Genomic DNA, 22,697 nt, shown 5'->3' with positions numbered 1-22,697 from the left:
TATATTTTGTCACTGGCAAAATAAACTTATATGCAGCTTTATAATGCATTTCTTTTGCCCAACACATACGACATGGGGATATCTACAGTCTGACGTTTGGTTTTTCTTTGTGAATGTTTTTATCGATTTCAGCTTCTTTTGCCAAACACATGCGACATGGGGATATCTACGGTCTGACATATAGTTTTTATTTGTGGATGGTTCTTTCGATTTCAGCTAGCACTATTCTGTTCAAAATTTTGTCAGTTTGTAGCATAATTTAAGATACAAATCCAATGTATTAAATTCAAACTTATTTATTGACATTTCACTTCTTACTCTTTGCTTCTTTCTATAGCTTAAAACCAAGAAAGAACATGATTATATAAAAAAGCATAATTAGAGAAGATGTTGTTTGGATGATGTATGACACAAATTTTTATGAAGAAAAAGTAAACCACCATGGTCAAGCAGGGTTAGTTTTTTCTTGGAAACAGGGAAAAAACTTATGCTGAAAAGAACTTTCCGTGGAAAATTAGCTAGCCAAATGCTAATCTGATTAGTGTTCGAGGAAGGAAAAAGAATCCGCCACTGGTGATTTGAAATCCATTGAAGAGATGTTCCATCCAGTTGATGAAAACACAGTAACCTCGGATGAACTTTCAAATTTCTTTTCGGCAAAAGGCAATAATACAGTAAGTCCCACGCCCACCTGCATCTCCAACCAAAATATCATTGTAGTATTTGAACTCGTAAACTTGCCAAAGTTTAATGGTAGCAGTTCGTGTATTTTGTCATGGCCGAGAACGAGATCGTTTGATTTATGCTTCCACTTTCAGTGTCTTCAATTTGCTCTACATTCCACAAACCATCTATTTGATCACTATCTGCTACCAATCAATCAGAGGAAATAAAGGTGTATATGAGTGATGGGGTGCGACAACGCAGCAGCCTGTTAGCTTCCAACATGTGGCTAGAGGAGGGCCCACCGCAGGACCCTCGCCAGCAGGGGTAGTTTGGTAATTCCCTCGGGGTAGGTGAACTTGAACCTATAGCTGGTCGACACCTGCGTTGGAGGCATTAACTCCCTACCTACCCCAAACTTTCCTTATAAGCTTCCAAAGCTCATAAATCGGGTATTGAAATTCTCACCCACCACTCTTAAAAACACCCTCTTCACTCCGGCTCATACTGACTTGAGTGTCGAAGGGCCTGTCCGGAGTACACTCCGGGTCGGTCATTCTGACCTCGTTTGCTCCTGTGCAGCACACAGCTCATCCGGACTCTACTTCCCTCCAGCTCGGCTCTTACGTCACTGCCATATCTGTTAACCGATTTTGGGCCTAACAGATTGGCGCCATCCGTGGGACCGCTGAACTAAAGGCTGTTCCAACCACTTCACAAAAATGGCAGAACGCAAGAGTGCGCGGGTGCCAACCGCACGGACCACCCGAGCCGTGCTACCCGGCAGGACTCGAAGTGAGCGACTCGCCTCGCTGGTAGTGGCAGCCTCCGCCACGGCTGAACAAAACCAGCCTCGCTCCGTAAATCTTAACTCCATGCCGACTCCAGAGCAAGTCCAAGCCCTCTTCCAACAGATGACCGCTCTCGTTGGTCAGTATCAGCAGCTGCTCCAGGCGCCCCCCAACCTCCTCCGGAAGCTCCACAACCTGTCCTCGAAAGGCCAGAAATCCACAGGGGAGGGTCGTCGCGCCGTAGTGAAGACCGGAATCACCATTCCCCCGGACAAGTCCGTCACCCCATAGCCAGGCATGCGCAGACAGAGCCGCACCGCCGTAGGAGGTCTAGGTCTCGCTCTGCGCCAAGGCGCCGAGCTCATGAAGAGCGCGCGCCACAGGCGAAATCAGGGTCCCGTCGTCGGAGTCCGGAGAGCCACTCCGGCTCTGCCGCAGGCCAATCCGTGGAGAGAAACAGGTCACCAGAACACAAAGACGACTCGGTGATTCGAAGGATAGAAGAGATGGGCCACAGAATCGAAGAGCTGGCTAAGGATCAAAGCCGGCCTGTGTCTAGGGCGTTCTCGAGCAGAACGCCGTTCACCGACGATGTGATGAGTGCCCCAGCACCAATGGGGTTTAAAATGCCAGTTATCCCGCAGTATGATGGGACCACTGACCCCATCGACCATTTGGAGACGTTCCGGACATTGATGCTCCTCCACGGTGCGTCAGACAGTTTCCTCTGTAGAGCATTCCCGACAACCCTCACAGGTGCAGCTAGGGATTGGTACTCAAGGATCCGACCGAACTCCATCAATAACTTCGAGGACTTCGGGGAAGACCTGGTTCGTCACTTCATGAGCAGCCGCAGGCCAAGGAAAACAGCAGCATCCCTGATGACCTTGCGGCAGGAGGATAATGAACCTCTCAAAGCCTTCGTCAGCCGCTTCAACAGGGAGGCACTCCAAGTGCCAGATTTGGACCCCTCGGCCGCTACAAACGCGCTTCTCGCGGGTGCTAGATCGAATGATTTCCGCCGAGCAGTGGCCCGCCGGAATCCTCACTCCCTGGCAGACCTAATGTCCGGGGCAGAGGAGTACATATCTGTAGAAGAGACACTGGCAGCTCTGGATTCGAGTCGGAGGAGAACCTCTGATGACAGGAACCAAGACAAGCCCCATGCTAAGCAGCGCAGGGACGATAAGGTCGTCAGAAGGGACAAATCCCCGCACAGGAGGGAGGAAAACTTCACCCCTCTCAACACCTCCCGAAGGCATATCCTGGCGGCCATCAGCGGAGAAGAGTTCATAAAATGGCCAACTCCAATGATCTCCAAGGGAAACAGGAGAGACAAATCGAAGTACTGCCGGTTCCACAGGGACCACGGACACGATACAGACGATTGCCGACAGCTGAAGGAGGAGATCGAGCAGTTAATCAGCAGAGGCTACTTGAAAAAATATGTCTGGAGTGACACCCGCGGGAGTGACCCCAAGGAGAAGGGTCCCCAGGGCCGAAGCCCTCGGCGGTCTCAACCGCCCCCAGTCCGAAGACAGTCTCCATCGCCGCCCAGTCCACCGCCAGAAGCACACGGCTCCCAACCAAGAGGAGTCATTGGCACAATCATGGGCGGCCCGGCGGCTGGAGGCACCTCCTCCGCTGCTCGGAAAGCATATGCGCGCCGAGTCAATGCCGCGCATACATGCAGCAAGAAAGCGAAGACGGAGAATGAGATCTCCTTCTCGGACGGGACCTTGACGGCCTGATATTACCACATGACGACGCCCTAGTCCTGACTATGCTCGTCGCAAACTGGGAGCTGAGGAAAATCCTGGTAGACAACGGGAGCTTAGCCGACATTCTGTACTATCACGCCTTCGAAAGAATGATGATAGGTGACGACCGCTTAAAGCCCGCGAACTCAGATCTTTTCGGCTTTTCAGGAGAAGTAGTCAAGGTTGAGGGACAAATCGAGCTCCCTGTCCTCGTCGGAGAACCGCCCTGCCAGGCCTTCGCCATGGTCAACTTCCTAGTAGTGAGGGCCACCTCGGTCTATAACGCTATTTTAGGACGGCCTGGCCAGAACCTGATCCGCGCCGTCGCGTCTGCTTATCACCAGAAGATGAAGTTCATAACGCCCAATGGCGTGGGAGAAGTTCGAGGAGACCAGCCGCAATCTCGGGAATGTTATGCAATGGCGCTTAAGGGCAGAAATGCGACGGAGTCGTTGCCAATCGAGCTACTGGACTTGAGGGACGAAGCTCAGGGAACTCAGCCCGCCGAAGACCTTGTCCCCGTCCCCCTGTGCGAGAAAGATGATGAAAAGGTAGTCCAGATCGGCTCCTCTCTTGACGACGGCGTCCGGCACAACCTCACCCAGTTCCTCCAGGACAATGCGGATGTCTTCGCATGGGCCCCCACGGACATGCCCGGCATCAACCCGGAGGTCAGTTCGCACAGACTAGGTGTCGACCCGACTTGCAGGCCGGTGAAGCAGAAGAAGAGACACTTCGCCCTCGAAAGGCAGATGGCGATCAGAGAAGAGGTGGAGAGACTCCTAAGAGCTGACTTCATCCGAGAAATCCAATACCCGGACTGGCTGGCAAATGTAGTCCTGGTGAAAAAGGCCAATGGGAAATGGAGAACCTGCGTCGACTTCACGGATTTGAATAAAGCCTGTCCAAAGGACAGCTACCCGCTCCCAAAAATCGATCAGCTCATCGATGCCACCGCAGGTCACGAAGTGCTCAGTTTCATGGACGCCTTCTCTGGATATAACCAGATCAGAATGTATGAGTCAGATATCCCGAAGACCTCCTTCGTAACGGATCAGGGGACTTACTGCTACCGTGTCATGCCCTTTGGTCTGAAGAATGCTGGGGCCACATATCAGAGGCTTGTAAACAAACTCTTCCGGAATCAGATTGGCCGCAACATGGAAGTATACGTCGACGACATGCTGGTGAAAAGCCTAAGCTCGCAAGATCATGTCTCCGATCTAGAAGAAACGTTTCAAGTCCTGAGAGACAATAAGATGAAACTCAATCCCACCAAGTGCACTTTTGGGGTCAGCTCGGGGAAGTTTCTGGGGTTTATGGTCAGCCAGAGAGGGATAGAGGCCAATCCAGAAAAAATCAAGGCCGTGGTGGAGCTCGCTCCGCCGAAAACCATCAGAGAAGTGCAACGACTGACAGGGATGATAGCCGCGCTGGGGCGCTTCGTCTCAAAATCTGCAGAGAGGTGTCTCCCTTTTTTCAACGCAGTCAAAGGCCTCAAAACCTCGCCCTGGACAGAGGAATGCCAAACCTCCTTCGAGGAGCTGAAGCAATATTTGTCCTCTCCACCGCTATTGACAAAACCGGAGCCCGGTGAGGAGCTAATCTTGTATCTATCTATAAGCCCCCTGGCTCTGGCTGCGGTCCTAGTTCGTGAAGAGCGCAGCCAACAAAAACCGGTCTACTACGTTAGCAAAGCCTTGCACGACGCCGAAATAAGGTACCAGCGGGTCGAGAAATTGGCTTACGCGCTGGTAATGGCGGCCAGGAAGTTGAGACCGTATTTCCAAGCTCACACGATAAAGGTCCTAACTGACCAGCCGCTTAGACAAGTCCTCCACAAGCCAGATACTTCAGGACGATTGGTTAAATGGGCCGTGGAATTGAGTGAATTTGACATCCGGTACATGCCCAGGCCCGCGATCAAGGCTCAAGTATTGGCAGATTTCGTAGCTGAATGCTCCATCCCCCAGCAGATCGCCGAACCTGAAATCGCCCAAGCCCCAGCAGCGAAAGGTGCTACTACAGCCGGAGAACCAGCAGAAGATGGAGCCAGAGCAGGAACCATCCCCCTGCCACCGGTTGAGCATGATCCTTCAATCGCCGAAGCACTTTGGGAAGTGCACGTGGACGGATCCTCAAACAAGGCTGGTTGCGGAGCCGGTCTGGTTTTAACCGGGCCGGACGGTTTCACACTAGACTACGCCTTGAGGTTCGGCTTTCGCGCTTCCAACAATGAGGCTGAGTATGAAGCACTCCTCGCCGGAATGAATCTTGCAGTCCAGACCGGAGCCCAGAGATTGAAAGCTTACTGTGACTCCCAGTTGGTCGCCAACCAAATCCAAGGTATATACGAAGCCCGCGACGAGCGAATGATTAAATACCTCTCCCAGGTCCGGCAACTATCCTCCAAGTTCAGAAGTTTTGAGGTTGTCAGAATCCCCAGAACGGACAACACAAAGGCAGATGTACTGTCCAAGCTGGCCGCATCCGGATACACGACTCTCGGGAATATATGCATGGAGTTCCTACAGGCCTCCAGTATCGAAAGAAAGGCTGCTGAGATAATGCAGGTGGAACACGAGCCCTGCTGGATGGATGAGATCGTCGACTACCTGCGTAGTGGGAAACTGCCTGAGGCCAAGAGAGAAGCGCGCAAGGTGATCCAAAGAGCAGCCCGTTTTTCACTTGATGGCGAGAACTTGTTCAAAAGATCCTATACTCTCCCATACTTAAAGTGTCTCCGGCCCAGCGACGCCACGTATGCCCTGCAGGAGACACACGAAGGTATTTGCGGGGAGCACTTGGGGGGCAAAGCCCTGGCGATCAAAGTCCTCCTTAGAGGTCTGTACTGGCCGACGTTGAGACAAGACGCGCTGACCCTGGTAAAGAGATGCGAGAAATGCCAAAAGTTCTCCCCCACCATTCATCAGCCCGCCGTATCTATGGCCCCAATTGTCAGCCCGCTACCCTTCGCTATTTGAGGGATGGATATCTTGGGCCCCTTCCCACCGGCCTCCGGAAGGCGCACCTTCGTAGTGATGGCTATTGATTACTTTACCAAATGGGTGGAGGCTGAACCTCTAGCCTAGATCACCGAACAGAATGTGCAGAACTTCTTCTGGAAATTAGTAGTCTGCAGATTCGGGATTCCTCGCGCCCTGATAACAGACAACGGCAAACAGTTCGACTGCCGAAACTTTCGGAAGTTTTGCTCCGACCTGAAAATTGAGCAGAGGTTCACCTCCGTAGCACACCCACAGACCAACGGGCAGACAGAAGTCACAAACCGAATCCTGCTGCAAGGGATCAAGAAAAGACTGGACGAAAAAGTTGGTCGATGGGCAGATGAGCTGTATCACGTCCTATGGGCCTATCGCACCACCCCGCGCACACCAACGGGTGAGTCCCCATTCAACCTGTCCTTCGGAACAGAGGCGGTAATACCTGTCGATGTAGGCACCCCGTCCGCTAGAATTTCCAACTTCAACGAACAGCTCAACGGTGACGGGCTCCGCACGAATCTTGACTTATTAGAGGAGGCCAGAGAAGAATCCCGAATAAGAGTCGCCGCCTACAAGCAGAAAGTATCTCGCTACCATGACTCGAAGATACGCCCTAGAGAGTTTCGAGTTAGAGATCTTGTCTTAAGGAAAGCTGCTATCTCCCAACCCAAGAAGGCCGGAAAGCTTTCCCCAACCTGGGAGGGGCCTTACCGAGTAAAAGAGGTGATTCGCCCAGGAAGTTATAGACTGGAAACACTCGAGGAACAACTATTACCACATGCCTGGAACTCGAAGAACCTTCGCAAATATCATCAGTAGCAAAGTAGCCGACACACACAAAAAAAAAAACTTTGTAAATATCTCCTGAATGTGAACGAAAGAACCTTTTCTTTTTGCAAATGCCTTCGTGTCCGTCAGATTTCGAAACCCAGTTCACTAAAACTAGGGTACTCAACGTTTGGTTCGCCACGGCTCGTCTCCGCAAAGACCGGGAGCCCACTCCTGGTCTGGAACCAGCCCGGATGCAAAAACCAAAGCTCCTTCGAAACCCAGTTCACTAAAACTAGGGTACTCAACGTTTGGTTCGCCACGGCTTGTCTCCGCAAAGACCGGGAGCCCACTCCTGGTCCGGAACCAGCCCGGATGCAAAAAACCAAAGCTCCTTCGAAACCCAGTTCACTAAAACTAGGGTACTCAACGTTTGGTTCGCCACGGCTCGTCTCCGCAAAGACCGGGAGCCCACTCCTGGTCCGGAACCAGCCCGGATGCAAAAACCAAAGCTCCTTCGAAACCCAGTTCACTAAAACTAGGGTACTCAACGTTCGGTTCGCCACGGCTCGTCTCCGCAAAGACCGGGAGCCCACTCCTGGTCCGGAACCAGCCCGGATGCAAAAACCAAAGCTCCTTCGAAACCCAGTTCACTAAAACTAGGGTACTCAACGTTCGGTTCGCCACGGGTCGTCTCCGCAAAGACCGGGAGCCCACTTCTGGTCCGGAACCAGCCCGGATGCAAAAAACCAAAGCTCCTTCGAAACCCAGTTCACTAAAACTAGGGTACTCGACGTTTGGTTCGCCACGGTTCGTCTCCGCAAAGAATCCTACCTGGAGCGATAGTTACGCATCATACAAAAAAGCAGTATAAACTAGAGACGGACAAGCATTGAAGAGTTAGACAAACAAAAGTTCTTTCCATTCATATGTTGGGGCCTCAGAGGACCATTACAAAAGGGAGTTGGGCCTCCAAGGGGCCATTACAAAAAGGAATCAAGAAATCGCCAAAAAAGGGGAGAAAAAGAACTCAGGGCGCCTCATCGCCCCCATCCCGCGCTGGATCTGCCCCCGGGGGCAAGAGTGCGTCAGCTGCGGCCGGCTCCTCGCCAGTGAGCGTCGGTGGATCAGGTATAACCATCCTCGACAGGTCAACGCCCGGATTGGAATCCTTGACCTGCCCAAGGCAGTCAAAGAACCCTATCTTGTAGGCCTCACTAGATAGAAGAAGGAGTTCGTCCTCCTTCTCCTGAACGGCAGTCGCCTGCCTCGATAGGGCTCTCTCCCTCTGAGCGTTGAGGGCTTCCGTCGCTTCCTCCTTCTACGCGGCCAGCTGAGCGGCAAACTCTTCTCTCAGCCGCTTGATCTCTTCGGCAGATTTTTCTACGGACTTCTTCAGCTCCTTCGCCTCCTTTTTCAGCTTCCCATTCTCCTCCTCAGACTTAGTTATAGCATCAGAGAATTTCTTACTCTTCCCCCGCAGATCATTGAAGTACACTCCGATCTGTAAAAATACAGAGGAGCAAGTGTTAACACAAGCAAACAAAGCAGAAGGCGAGCAAAGAGTAAGCGTACTCGTCAGCCATCTTACCTGATAAAGAGAAGAGAATACGGCCTCTTCGGCCGTAGCTGGCGGCTCGTGGAGAACCTGTTGCTTGTCTTTGTCAAGAATACATTTAGTTTGAATCTCTACAGCCACCCGGCTCTCTCCAAGGCCGGAATCAGTCTTTTGGACGGCCCAGTTCGACCGAAAAACGTTATCACCGTGCCTCGTCGGGGGCGGGAGGGTGCCAGCAGACGTCGCCACGGTCCTCGAGGACCCTGCGCCCCGGCCGGATGAACTCACCAGTTTCACCGAACTCTTGGCCTTGGGCTGGGGCGGTGCGTTTTGAGTCGGAGCCGGACTCGCCGTCTCTGGGGCCTTCCTTTTCTGGCCCTGACGGACCGTCCCGAAGGCTCCCTTCCTCATCTTATCCACTAACGACTGCTGCTGCATCTCTGAAAGATAGACGAAAACGAAACCAGTCAGAGACAACAAAAAAAAGAAGAAGGTGGAGAGACGAATTTTAAAGGAGGCTATCTACGTACGTGCCCGGGTCGCAGTACTAAGGCCCAACCCAACCAAAACCTCTTCCCCTTGGAAGTTTGAACAATCAACAGGCCCCTCCCGGTCCAGCACCTCCCGAAGTAGAGCGAGGGTTCTCGCATCTTCACCCTCGAGAAACGGTTTGCGACTCATCGCGACTGTATCCGGGGTTCCCCATTTCAAAGGGACCGGCCAAGGCTCGTTGGACTCTGTGTCCTCGACATAAAAGAACCTGTTCCTCCACAGGTGTATGGAGGTGGGAATGCCAGTGATCATTTTTATCTCCGGATGCTGGCTAATGTAAATCCAACCCCCACCCTTGTGCTTCTTCAATTGCGCACACGCGCGGAACAACGGTACTGACAAGTCCCTCCGAAGCCGGCCCCGAATGAGGTATACAAACCCCGTGAGCAGCCTCCACGAGTTCGGCGCCACTTGGGCCGGAGCTAGCCCGTAATGCTGAAGCACCGAAGCGAAGAAGGGGTGTAGAGGAAATCGGAGTCCGGCCCTCAGTGACTCGTCATATATGCAAATATCGGAGCTTTCGTTACAGGCTCTATCTCCCTCCGTCGCCTCCCTCAGTCCAAACCTGGATGGGATGCAGTACTTATCCCTAATCACTGCCATGGCGGACTCATCCAGGTAGTTCTCCTCATTGAGAGCCTGTATGTTGTAGGTAGGGTTGGCATCCATACGGGCCCGTGCTACGACCTCAACGGCCCGGCCTGGGTGAAACGTTGTGGACGCCTCGCCGGCGTCACTACCAACACTCCCCCCTTGTGGGACGTAACTATCCGTTAGAAGCGGAGCGGTGTTCAAGTCTAATATCGCCTCGTCCTCCCCCTCCTCATCACTACCTATAACAGTCACACTCGCCGTTTTCGGGGCCGGTGACCAAGTAGGCCTATCCTCGATCCTAATCAACGATCTAAACCCTGAACTACTAGAAGACGACTCCCCCGAACCGGACTCAGAACTAGAGCTACTAGACATGAAAGCAGGAAAAGAAATGAATGAGACGCGCTCAAGAAAAATTACCGGATCACACTGAATGCTCCCGAATCCACCGCCGTTCACAAAAACTACACGGCCCGAACTGACCTTCGCCGAACTGGGCTTCGCCGAACCGACAGAGGAAAAAGAGGGGGAGAAGGAGAAGTAAAAAGTGAAAGTGAGAAGGCAAAACCCACTCTTATATAGATTTCTCTGAGGCGGTGTGCATTAAATGAAGGGCGCACATCTCGAGGACGCCCGAGGGGTGCCACGTGTCTTGTATTAATGGCGGGCACAAACTTCGAGACGAGTTCCAAGCAGTCCGGCCCAAGCCGGACTGGGTCGCTAAACGACAAAAGGCAGTCCGGCCCAAGCCGGACTGGATATGACGCGTTTCGCAAAACGACAAAAAGCAGTCAGGCCCAAGCCGGACTGGGTCGCTAAACGACAAAAGGCAGTCCGGCCCAAGCCGGACTGGATATGACGCGTTTCGCAAAACGACAAAAAGCAGTCCGGCCCAAGCCGGACTGGGTCGCTAAACGACAAAAGGCAGTCCGGCCCAAGCCGGACTGGATATGACGCGTTTCGCAAAACGACAAAAAACAGTCCGGCCCAAGCCGGACTGGGTCGCTAAACGACAAAAGGCAGTCCGGCCCAAGCCGGACTGGATATGACGCGTTTCGCTAAACGACAAAAGGCAGTCCGGCCCAAGCCGGACTGGGTCGCTAAACGATAAAAGGCAGTCCGGCCCAAGCCGGACTGGATACGACGCGTTTCGCTAAACGACAAAAGGCAGTCCGGCTAAAGCCGGACTGGATATGACACGTTTCGCAAAACGACAAAAAGCAGTCCGGCCCAAGCCGGACTGGGTCGCTAAACGACAAAAGGCAGTCCGGCCCCAGCCGGACTGGATACGACGCGTTTCGCAAAAACGACAAAAATCAGTCCGGCCCAAGCCGGACTGGGTCGCTAAACGACAAAGATTAGTCCGGTCAAAGCCGGACTGACCAAAATCCGGACCGCCACGGATTCCGGACTGCCTCCAAAATCCGGACTGCCCCCGATTTCCGGACTGCCCCAATTTCCGGACTGCCCCAATTTCCGGACTGCCTCCAGATTCCGGACTGCCTCCAGATTCCGGACTGCCTCCGATTTCCGGACTGCCTCCGATTTCCGGACTGCTTCAGATTCCGGACTGCCTCCAGATTCCGGACTGCCACCAGATTCCGGACTGCCTCCAAAATCCGGACCGCCTCCGATTTCCGGACTGCTTCAGATTCCGGACCGCCTCCAGATTCCGGACTGCCTCCAGATTCCGGACTTCCTCCGATTTCCGGACTGCCCCAATTTCCGGACTGCTCCCGAATCCGGACTGCCCCCAGATTCCGGGCTGCTCCAAAATCCAGACTACCACAGATTCCGGACTGCTCCAGATTCAGGACTGCCACAGGACAAGCCTCGACCACTTCCAATCGGAAGCGTACCCCACCATATTTCCCCAAGTCACCATAATAACTTGGAGAACTGGGGGGCAACTGATGGGGTGCGACAACGCAGCAGCCTGTTAGCTTCCAACACGTGGCTAGAGGAGGGCCCACCGCAGGACCCTCGCCAGCAGGGGTAGTTTGGTAATTCCCTCGGGGTAGGTGAACCTGAACCTATAGCTGGTCGACACCTGCGTTGGAGGCATTAACTCCCTACCTACCCCAAACTTTCCTTATAAAAAGGCTTCCAAAGCTCATAAATCGGGTATTGAAATTCTCACCCACCACTCTTAAAAACACCCTCTTCACTCCGGCTCATACTGACTTGAGTGTCGAAGGGCCTGTCCGGAGTACACTCCGGGTCGGTCATTCTGACCTCGTTTGCTCCTGTGCAGCACACAGCTCATCCGGACTCTACTTCCCTCCAGCTCGGCTCTTACGTCACTGCCATATCTGTTAACCGATTTTGGGCCTAACAATGAGCTATACCCTCCTCGACCTGCTTTGATCCAACTTCAAAGCAACATTATCCTACAGCAAGCTAGCAGAAACAAAAGATAAACATAAATATACCAAAAACTCGAAGAATATATAGTCATTCCTCTGCCAACAAAACTTAAACATTTCTCTCTGTTTTCAACAGTCCTATAGCAGCAGGAAATGGAACTTCAGATCCTGCTTTTGTCAGTAAAATCATACTACGATGTACACACATTATTTCATAGAATCCAGAATACTTGTGAGCCATGTATGGTGACATATAATTGAGATAAATTCTCAGCACTCCTACTATGGAGCCACCTCTACTGCTGAATACCCATTGCTAGAGTTGATGCGCTTATTGTCCATTCCCCATAAGGTGGCAGCTTTTACATCATCCCCGGCCATCAATCTTGAGAACTCCTCATGGTCATACTGTGCTGGATTCCTACCTCCAAACTCTGATGGAAGAATCTCAATGTCAAAGTTCTGTTTCATGAGTTCTGTACTCTCTTCATTCTTTGGGTAAACGAATTTCACCTTCTGGAAAGTTTTTGGATCCAGGAAATATTTGACAACCTGCACCGCCAGAGTAGAATTCTTAGTTGATTATGAATTTATGATGGAGTACAGTGGAAAGGGGGGGACTCCTCTTCTTTCCTTTATTATGATAGAACAAAAGCGCACCCAACATTCACCATATCCACAATACTGCCAAAACACGGTAGTGATTACTGAATTTAAAAAATGGCAGTGTTTTAAAAAGTGATGTCCAAATCTCTGAGTTAACTGGAAAACAGTCATAAACATTCAAGGAAAAAACAGGGAGGAGGAACTGAATTAAAAACTTCTGCCATTTTCTTTATCATTTTTTTCTGTATACGGTTCAAAAGAGTAGGATTTTAATGAATGCAACAATGGGGAAAAGTAGGGAGCGACCTAGCGGGCAATTATCAACTAAATATCATGTCATAGGTTACCATTGATAAAAACCAACAATCATACACTCAGTTCCAAGCATTTTTGACATCACTGTAAGCTGAATTTCCAATTTTTATCTGCCAATTACCTAACCCAGTGGGTGATATTTAAAACCTCTTTTCAGAATGTTTTAATAGTAAAAATCAGTGTAAAAAAGGCCTAGCCTGAAAAAGAAAGAGGTACATGTTCAGTCTTTCCAAAGCATCAATAATGTTTTTCCAATCATTTCCTATCAGGTGGTGTTTGAGTTTGCTCTAACAATAAATCCCATATACATATAGAAGAGTAGAACTCAAACCTTCCAAAAGGCTTCAAAGATCCTTGGGGGATTGTAGAGAAATGCTGCAGCAAGCCTCTCGGGATAGTGATTCTGCAATATATTTACAGTTTCTCGGGTAGTCTTGATGGGCACTGAGTTTGTCAATGACCATCCGCTGAAGTCTATCAACCACACCATCTGCTCTTGACCTTCTTGTAAGTTAAGGATTGCATTCTCTATGAGATATACCAGATGACGGATCTGATTGTCATGTGACGTCGTGTTCTTCACAAGAAAAGAAAACTCAGTTCAAAATTAAATTCCTCCTCAACCTACACAACTACATTAACTCCTCACAAGAAACAATTCAAACTCAAACCTGCTTTCCTGGTCTCAATATAAGAACACTCCTCCCAACTCTATCATGAAAATTTGCTCTGTACACTTTTCCAGTTTCGCCTTCACTTGCTACTTCATGCTGAAATAGAAAGTGTTACACAACAAGTGCACGTTTTAACGTGGAAACATTGGAAAACCTGACCTACAACACATGTACAGATATAAATGTATACCATAGCTAGTTCATTCAAGTACTAAACAGAGAAGTTAATATTCACATAAGGAGTACATGTAAAACTATAAATACTGTATAAATAGTAGCTGAAGAATAGAAAGAAATGATAAGAAACTTTTGCTAAAAGGGATCAGCCTATCTCAAAAACATGTGTCAATACATCTAAAATGACTCTGTGAGTTAAAAGGGATTCTGAGCTTCCTTTTAAAAACAAAAAAAAAAAAAAAAAACTTGGATTCTGAGCAAGTACCTTATCAAGCTTTTGAGATAGAAAAGGTTGAAACTGATAGAATGACTGGCAATTGAGCTCCTCTCGTAGTTACACATGAATACCAGGTTACGACTTAAAATGTAGTTTCTTGAGTACTCATTCCACTTTTTTTCGGGGGTTTTAGAGAAACCAGGTTACGACTTTAAATGTAGTGGAGTCTGGGTCAAGTTGATGAACTTGGTGAGTTTTTCAAGTATCAGATCAAGTTCTAAATACAGGCCAAAATATGCATAAATGGAGAAGCATATTCCAGTATTCAAAAGGGAGCTGCTGTTTCCACCCCCGATATTTCCCCTCCTGCCACTTTGACCTGTCTTGACCAGTTGTGAGTTGTGACTGAGTTGTTTTAGAACGAAGGGCGCTCTTAAATGAAAAAAAAAAAGTGCTTCAAAACCAGTCAAAGTTTGATAAAGGGGCTGGAGGCCAGATAAAGGGGCAGAAATATCAGTTCCCTATTCAAAATTATAAGCATCTACCATCACAGATACACTGGTAATACCCACTGTACAAAGACCAGTTTGCAGCGCACATTCTGGAGAATTAGAATTAGCGCCGTTACATGAATCCTACATGAAAAAGGGCATATATATTTGTTCATGAGGAACCATTTAATACTTTTACCGTGAATATATGAAAAGAAAAACTGTAAAAGAGAGGAAAATAACTTTATGATATCCATATGATTCAAGGATCAAGAAAAAAGCTATCCAGCAAGCCAGGTTGGGGAAACTTACCCAGCGGATTTCTTCAGGCTTATAGGTTGATCTCCACTTGAGTGTCTCTTCCAACATTCTTTTAGCCTTATCAACGTTCCAGTTCCGAGCTTCCAAATATCTCCTCAGGCATGCATCAGTGCAGAACTGTGAACTGCGTCCGGATAGTGGTCCAATAGCAGCTTTGAGCTCATTGACCTGTTTGTAGGATAAGGATATGAACAAGTATTTACAAATGTACCAACACGATAAATTCAACTTATGACATCGTCTTCCCGAGAGAACTTTTAAAAATGAACGTCCATTAGGTTCTACCAAACTTGCACCAAATTAGTCATCAACTTAACTGAACCCCAGGTAACCAAAAGCTACTTGGTAACCTAGGACACTGAATTCTGTTTCTAGAAGGATATTGAATGTTTGGATGTTACGAGTAACAGGAAAAATCAAGAACAACAAATGTTTTCAGACATGGTCAAAGATTGCATCTAGCAGAGACAAAGGTTGCTCTGGACCATTATCTGCAATATTGCTTAAAAGAAATTACATGTTCGATGTTACGAGCAGGGTTATAAATTTCGTTTCGTTTCGTCCGAAATGGACGAAACATTTCGTTTTCGTTCTCGGAACGAAAACGAAATCTTCAAAATTTCGTTTCGTCCGAAATTTCGGTCATTTCGTTCGAAATTGACCGAAATTTCGGATTTCATCCGAAATGGACGAAATTTTGAATTTCATCCGAAATTGGCTATAACGGCTAGTTTGACTGTTTTGCAGAAATTACATCAATGCCCCTGTAACGGCTCTTTTGGGTTTTTGACCATTTTAGCCTCCAAATGTGACCGTTTATAGCTGTTGGGAAGGGTATTCTAGTCATTTTTACTTGCACAAACAATAAAAAAACTCTATAAATAGCTTTTCCCCTACCTTCTTCTCCTCCACCTTCACATAAGTGATTATCCTTCTCTTTTCTACTTTCACTTACACTATCTATTATAATAAATTTCCTACAAGTCTACACTCTTCTTCAACTCAATCCAAGTCCATTTTGGAGCAAAGGGAAGGCCTACCTTCAACTTACAACTACAAGAACTATTTCCTAAAGCTTGCAAATTACAAGTTACACTACAAATTTCAAGTGAAGGCTTTCAAGTTACATTACAAATTTCAAGAGGGGAGGCTAATATTATCTTATTCTCTTCAAATCAAGTTCAACCTCAAGGTTCTCTTTATTTCTTTCCATTTCCTTTCTTTTATTTCTTACTTCATTTGTCCCCTTCTACTTCATTTTTTTGTAATTTGTTTCAATTTCCTTTCTTCTAATTCATTTTCCCCCGTCTTATACTTCATTTCAGAATGAGGGGGTCGGGCTCGGGACCTTCTGCAGGAGCATCCTCTATTGGTTCGGCACCAGCTAGATCGGATGACCCGGCATGGGCTTACGGTACATTGGTTCCGGGTCAAAAAAATAAAGTAACTTGCATATTTTGTGGCAAAGTCATATCGGGTGGAGGTATAACCCGCTTGAAAGAACATTTAGCGGTTGTTCCTGGTGAAGTAGCATCATGCAAAAAAGTGACTGAAGATATAAAATATCGAATGAAGCAACTTTTAGATGCAAAGAGAAAAGAAAGGGCTAGGATGAGCCTATCCAGTGCAGAGGTTGGAGGTTTTTATGGCACACCAGACGAAGAAGAATAGCAGGATGAAGAAGACATTGGCACACCATTGCCTCAACGAAGGGGTAAGGAAGTTCTTGTAGAACCGAGTGGTACAAAAAGGAAGAAGAAGGGAATCACAAGAGGGATCAGGAATTTCTTTGCACCACGAACAACCCCTGGAGCCCAGCCAAGCATTAAAAGTGCTTTGGCTACCAAAGAAACAGTGGATAGAGCAGACATGGCGGTTGGCATGCTTTGCTACGATGCCAATCTCCCTTTCAATGTTGCCAATTCACCTTTCTGGCAACCTATGTTTGATGCTGTGAATGCCGTGGGTTTGGGTTATAAGGCACCTACTTATCATGCTTTAACGGGTTCCATTTTGAAGAATACAGTGGATGAGGTAAACAACTACTTGGAGGAGATTAAGATGTCATGGAGATACACTGGCTGTAGCATTATGGCAGATGGATGGACAGACGCCAAACAACGTTCCCTAATCAACTTTTTGGTGTACTGCCCTAAAGGAGTCATATTCCTCAAATCCGTTGATACATCTGGCATAGTGAAGAATGCCGATGAATTACACAATATCTTTGAAAAGATTGTCGGAGAGGTGAATCCGGAATATGTGGTGCAATTTGTAACTGACAGTGAGCCAAGTTACAAAGCTGCTGGGAAAAGACTAGAAGCCGCGTTTGGTACATTCTTCTGGACTCTGTGCGCAGCTCATTGCATAGATCTCATCTTGGAGCATCTGTGCAAACCGATTGTATTTCCTCACATAGCAACCACAATTGAGAGGGCTCGGACGATTACAAAGTTCATCTACAACCATGGAAGCCTCTTGAATTTGATGAGGAAGAAGTTCACAGGTGGGAAGGAGTTATGCCGCCCTGCTGCAACCAGATTTGCTACAAATTTCATTAGCATACAAAGTCTGGTGTTGAATCGGAAAGCACTTCAGCAGATGTTTGTGTCTGATGAGTATAGTACTAGTAGGTTTGTCCAATACCCACTGAGTGAAGGGGTAGTTAGTACTGTGTTGGATAAATCTTTTTGGGACCAATGCAAGTACATTCAAAACATCAACGAGCCTTTAGTGAGAGTGCTGCGTTTGGTAGATCGGCAGGACAAACCGGCGATGGGTTACCTATATGAGGCCATGGATAAGGCCAAAGAGAACATCAAGGAGAGGTTGAAGAGAAAATCAAATTACAATCCCATCTGGAGGATCATCGACCAAAGATGGGATAGGCAACTCCACAGTCCCCTCCATGCAGCAGGATATTTTCTTAACCCTGCTCTCTTTTTCACTCTTACCTTCTCTAGGCACAGTGAAGTAACCAGAGGCTTGTTGGCATGCATCACTCGACTAGTACCTGATGAAGGTATACAAGACCTCATCACCAATCAGATTGAGAATTATCGAGAGGTTAAGGGTATGTTTGGAATGAAGCTTACAATCCGCAACCGAACGAAGTTGGGACCAGGTATATTTGAGTTGTTTGTTTAATTAAGTATAAGTCATTTTAACTTTCAGTTTCTCAACAAATAATGCTTTACTATTTGCTACTTTACAGTTGCATGGTGGAATCAATTCGGAGGTGACGTGGAAGAATTACAGACCTTTGCGATCAGAATCCTCAGTCAGACCTGCAGTGCGACTGGGTGTGAAAGGAATTGGAGCACATTCGAACGCATTCACTCTGCAAAGAGAAATAGGTTGGAGCACCAAAGATTCGATGACTTGGTGTTTGTCCATTACAATCTTAAGTTTCGAGAAAGGTATACAACGTAATATAATGTTTTCAACTCTCACCTCATCACTTTAAGCTTTTAAGTTTAACCTTTGACATTAAACTTAATGTTTTCCTTTTCAGGGATTTGTTGAGGAAATCATCTACCACTAGTGACCCTTTGAGCATAGACCATCTGGATGTCATGATGGATTGGGTTGCAGAAGAAGAAGATGTCATATTCACGCCGGAAGACATTTGGTGGGAAAATCTTGAAACACCTACTGCTGTGGTTGGGGTCAGGGATGACCACGACGACTTTCTCATGCCTCTTGAAGATGTCCCTACTGGTGGTCTAGGTGGTGATGACGGCGGCGACGACGACGAAGAAGAAGACATTGAGTATGATCATCCGAGTTATGATGACTGAGAGTTGTTGCTACTAGCTATTGTCTATGTTTCACTTTCATGTATCTCTTTTTTTTTTTTATGTTTTTCAATGTATCAGACTATCAGTTGGACTTGTGCAAGACTTTATGTGTTTAACTAATGAATATGCCTTTTGGGACACATATTTTGGACTATTTATTAGTTTTTCATCTTTTTCTATTGATTTTTTTATTATTTTGGATTTTTCTCATATTTTTTAATATATTTTTTGTGTGAACGAAAAGTTTCGACCGAAATGCACCGAAATGACCGAAATTTCGTTTTGGTGGCCAAAACGAAATGGCGACCGAAACGGAATTTACAACTATGGTTACGAGTAACAAAAGAAGTCAAGAACAGCAAATATTTCAGGTATGGTCTTAGATGTCAGAGATTAAGGTGCGGTCTGGACCGTTACCTGCAATATTGCCATTTCAAGTGAATAATTTGTTGTAAATAGTGTCTTAAGAATTTATTTGGCTGTTAATAATTCTTCTTTGCATCTTATACTGCCTTTAGTTTCGAAGAACATGAAGAGAGAAGGGAAAAAACATGGGATGAGAACTCTACTTGCCTCTTAGAGAGCTTCCAGATGCTACTTATGGGCAAAGAATAAATAAGGAGCATAGCTAAAAGGAAAAAGGCTTTTATAAGAGAAAACACGCATTTCTTTTTTATTTTTCAAAGGCCAGAAAAAATCTTGGAGCAAAGACTAGTTTGCTCAAAAGAATTTTGGGGACACGCACACACGCGCGCGCGTGCACGCTTGCACACACACACATACACATATAATTGAAGACAGATTAAATTACACACTGTTATTGATAATGTTTTCCAGGGATTTTTATAAATTTTTGCTCTATACATAGCAGAAAAACAAATGAGAAGGATTCCCATGTCGCGTTCCTCGCAATCAAAGAGTACAATAAATTTTTGCTCTATACATAGCAGAAAAACAAATGAGAAGGATTCCCATCTCGTGTTCCTCGCAATCAAAGAGTACAATAAAATCAAGTCATTCAAAATTTCTTCTGGTAGCTACTTTTGTTACATCCATGGACCACTGCCTTTCCCCATTACATGATAGACGTAAATAGAAAATTTTCATATTTATCAATGCTATTATAATATTATAACATAATATGCAGATCCATCAAAAAGGAGGAGGGTTTTAAACATCCATGGACCACCTGCGTTTCCCCATTACATGATAGACGTAAATAGAAAATCAAATTTCATATTTATCTATGCTATTATAATATTATAACATAATATATTAATATGCAGATCCATCAAAAAGGAGGAGGGCTTTAAATTTTAAATTTTCTACAGAAATAACAATATCTACATAACTTCACACTTGAAATTTCATGAACCCAAATAAAGCAAATAGATTTATGCCTTTATTTGTGTGTCTACTAAATTTCAATTACCTTTTGTTCTTGGAGTATAGAATTGTTCTCCTGATGATCATGAGCATTATGCCATCTACGGAACATGGTGCTCTCTTTATAATCTGCAAAGAAGTACAGCCTAAAAAGTAAAACTTGGCATGTTTTCTTAGGTAAGCATTTGCCACAGTTGTCCTTTAAAAAGGTACCAGGCTGACCAATTGATTGCTGAAAGGTTTAAAATTCTCAATCTAGTTGTTTGAGACTCTGATGACATCCATGAGTGCGGTGAAGATAGTAGGTCACAACTCACAAGAACTGAAAATCTCACAACCTTATTAGAGAGAATATATGGAGCGTCAGTCAAAATGACAAATCAAGAAATCATTAGATACGGCTTCCATTCCTAAAAGTCATGCATGTTGTCCCATACAAAGGAAAACTTCAGATCATTTTATCATTCAGTACTAAAAGAAATTTACACAAAGGGAATGAAGTAGAACACTTGAAAATTTTGGGGCATAAAAACCTCAAAGCTATGACAGTGAACTCTCCACACATATCTAATTGCCACTGTGTTAATGATTAGCCAAGCAACCTATCACTGAACTCTTTGTCCCCTGCATGTTGGAGGTCTATAAAATTGGAGGTCATGAAATAATGCAAAATCTCATCATAATTAAGATATAGAGACCAAGGAGCAAGAAATTGATTTTCATCTCCATACAGAGAGGCTGTACTGTCCAAATTTGATATTACTTCAACCCAAAGCCTAAAGGCCTGCACAATTTAGTCAGCTATCTAAGCAGCACAGCATATCAATGTTCAAACTTCAAACAAAATATAATCCTGACCATCATGAATAACTTTAGAAATCCACAGGGAATCGGTTTTTCTGTGACTGCGATCGGAATTAGTCATCCAGACCAAGGTTGCCAGAGTAGGAATCGAAAGCGGGAATCGAAGGCTCTCAGGGAAGAATCCTACTAAAGGTTTCCAGAGTGGGAATCGAAACGGGAATCGAAGCGGGAATCGAAGGCTCCCAGGGAAGAATCCTGCTTCCTTGATCAAGACACTGGTATGAGGAAGAATCCACGTGATAGGAACTTCTCAAAACATCCACCTACTAACATAGTTTACGTACCCTAAGGGCCCGTTTGGATACCTCACATTCTATATTTGGATTTGGAATTGAGTTTTGAATATAAAATGAATAGATCCGCCAGCTCATGTTGAGGGAGATGGAGAGGAAAGGGGGTACTTTCTGCTTTAGGGGAGAGGTTGAGGAGCAAAGAGGGTGAAGGAAACTGCCACATCTGTGGATTTCCAATTACTTATTTCCACATCATATTTGGAAATCTGATTTTTTTTCACTATCAGTGTCTGATTTGGAAATCAAAGGATTTGATCCGGATCCAAATCACAAAGCAAAAAGGGCTGCAAATGTGAGAAATCCAAATCAAAATCTTCTCAGCATCCAAACAGGCCCTAATTTTCCTCAGATATTCTACTCTTATCAAGATTAAAGAGTATCCACCGCCCCACTGTATTTTAAGCTAGTGTGTAGAGAACTCTCTACACATATGTGTAGGAACCGTTTTCTCATATATATATATATATATATGAAAGAGGGATGAGATAAAGTGAAGTGGTTCAGAACTTCAGATTTATGATGTAATGAGATCAGACAAAACACGGCACAGTATATCGTAAAAAAAAAAAGGGGTCGTAGCTCAATCTAAATGACTATCAGCAAACTCAAGAATCTTAAAAATCTGAAAAAGTAACGGCACTTGTAGCACTTTTTCAGATAACAAAGCATGCTTCCATGTAACGCTCTCACTCTCGGATGGATTTAAATGACAAGAAAAAGAAAAAATAGAATGACATTTTCGATCATTCGGAGTCAAGTGAAGAAGCAGTTCCCCAAGGAGGAAAAGGAAATAAGAAAGAAGAACATGCCAATTCAAAAAGAAAGAAATCAGGAATTCAAGATAGGGAGGAATGAATAGATCCAAAAAAAAAGGAAAAATGTCTGGTTTAAACAGAATGAGAGAGGGAGATGTGAAGATTGATTCCAGGCAACAAATAACAAGGGAATTAAAAAGTTTCAAATTTCTCAAATGGAACCACTGATCCTAGATCTAGATGCAACAAAATAGTGAAGAAAGAAGAGAGAATGTACAGTTACCTGGTGGAAGCAGGAGCAGAGGAGAGCAGAAGGAAAAACAGCAGGGGCAATGGGGAGGAGATATTTGGGGAGAAGGGGAGACCACTAACTCACCAGACTTTTGGTGCGCTCTCAGACTTTACCTTTGTCTTTTTCTTTCGTGACTAGGGCTGGCAATTTCACCCGAAAAAGCGGGGATCCGCCCCGCCCCGTTTGGAGAGGGGATTCCCCGATTTGAGAGGGGAAGGGGAAGGGGAATATAAAAATTCCCCGGTGCGGGGAGGGGAAGGGGAAGGGGATGGAGTTGTCCCCGCCCCGCCCCGCCCCGCCCCGCTAATCAAATAATCAATGCCATTTTTTTTTGTAAATTTTTAAGTTTTTTTTTTTAAGAAAAACTACTATAAACTCTGTGGATCGGCTACAAGATTCCCCCAAACATAAACTTAGCTTGTCTTTTCCTTTTAATTAGCTTCTGAGAG

The 22,697-nt window shown here is 46.3% G+C and overlaps 2 protein-coding genes across 5 annotated transcripts; one reads left to right on the top strand and one right to left on the bottom strand.

Moving 5' to 3' along the window:
• The first annotated feature begins 4,971 nt into the window (after positions 1 to 4,971).
• LOC143875670 (uncharacterized) lies at positions 4,972 to 6,198 on the top strand. The gene has a single exon (XM_077377276.1). The coding sequence runs from the start codon at positions 4,972 to 4,974 to the stop codon at positions 6,196 to 6,198; it is 1,227 nt and encodes a 408-aa protein (XP_077233391.1).
• Positions 6,199 to 12,120: 5,922 nt separating this feature from the next.
• LOC143875607 (uncharacterized) lies at positions 12,121 to 22,377 on the bottom strand. Of its 4 annotated transcripts, XM_077377211.1 has the most exons (7): positions 22,240 to 22,377; positions 20,267 to 20,366; positions 20,091 to 20,190; positions 14,850 to 15,026; positions 13,650 to 13,748; positions 13,310 to 13,555; positions 12,121 to 12,609 (listed from the first exon to the last, which is right to left on the bottom strand). In XM_077377211.1, exons 2-7 carry the CDS (start codon positions 20,323 to 20,325, stop codon positions 12,340 to 12,342), a joined length of 951 nt encoding a protein of 316 aa, XP_077233326.1. In that variant the 5' UTR covers positions 20,326 to 20,366; positions 22,240 to 22,377; the 3' UTR covers positions 12,121 to 12,339. The 4 variants fall into 4 exon arrangements, with proteins under 4 accessions (XP_077233326.1, XP_077233327.1, XP_077233329.1 ...); XM_077377212.1 differs by lacking the exon at positions 20,267 to 20,366 and having other exon boundaries at positions 20,091 to 20,173; XM_077377214.1 differs by lacking the exon at positions 22,240 to 22,377 and having other exon boundaries at positions 20,091 to 20,173; positions 20,267 to 20,335.
• Between the last annotated feature and the right edge of the window lie 320 nt (positions 22,378 to 22,697).

The sequence above is a fragment of the Tasmannia lanceolata genome, unplaced genomic scaffold (genome assembly GCF_043159265.1).
Source record: "Tasmannia lanceolata isolate RefF3 unplaced genomic scaffold, GAP_Taslan_0.1 ptg000004l, whole genome shotgun sequence".
Taxonomy (NCBI): domain Eukaryota; kingdom Viridiplantae; phylum Streptophyta; class Magnoliopsida; order Canellales; family Winteraceae; genus Tasmannia; species Tasmannia lanceolata.
The sequence above is the reverse complement of the archived record's forward strand: the minus strand, read 5'-3'. Positions and strand labels throughout refer to the sequence as shown.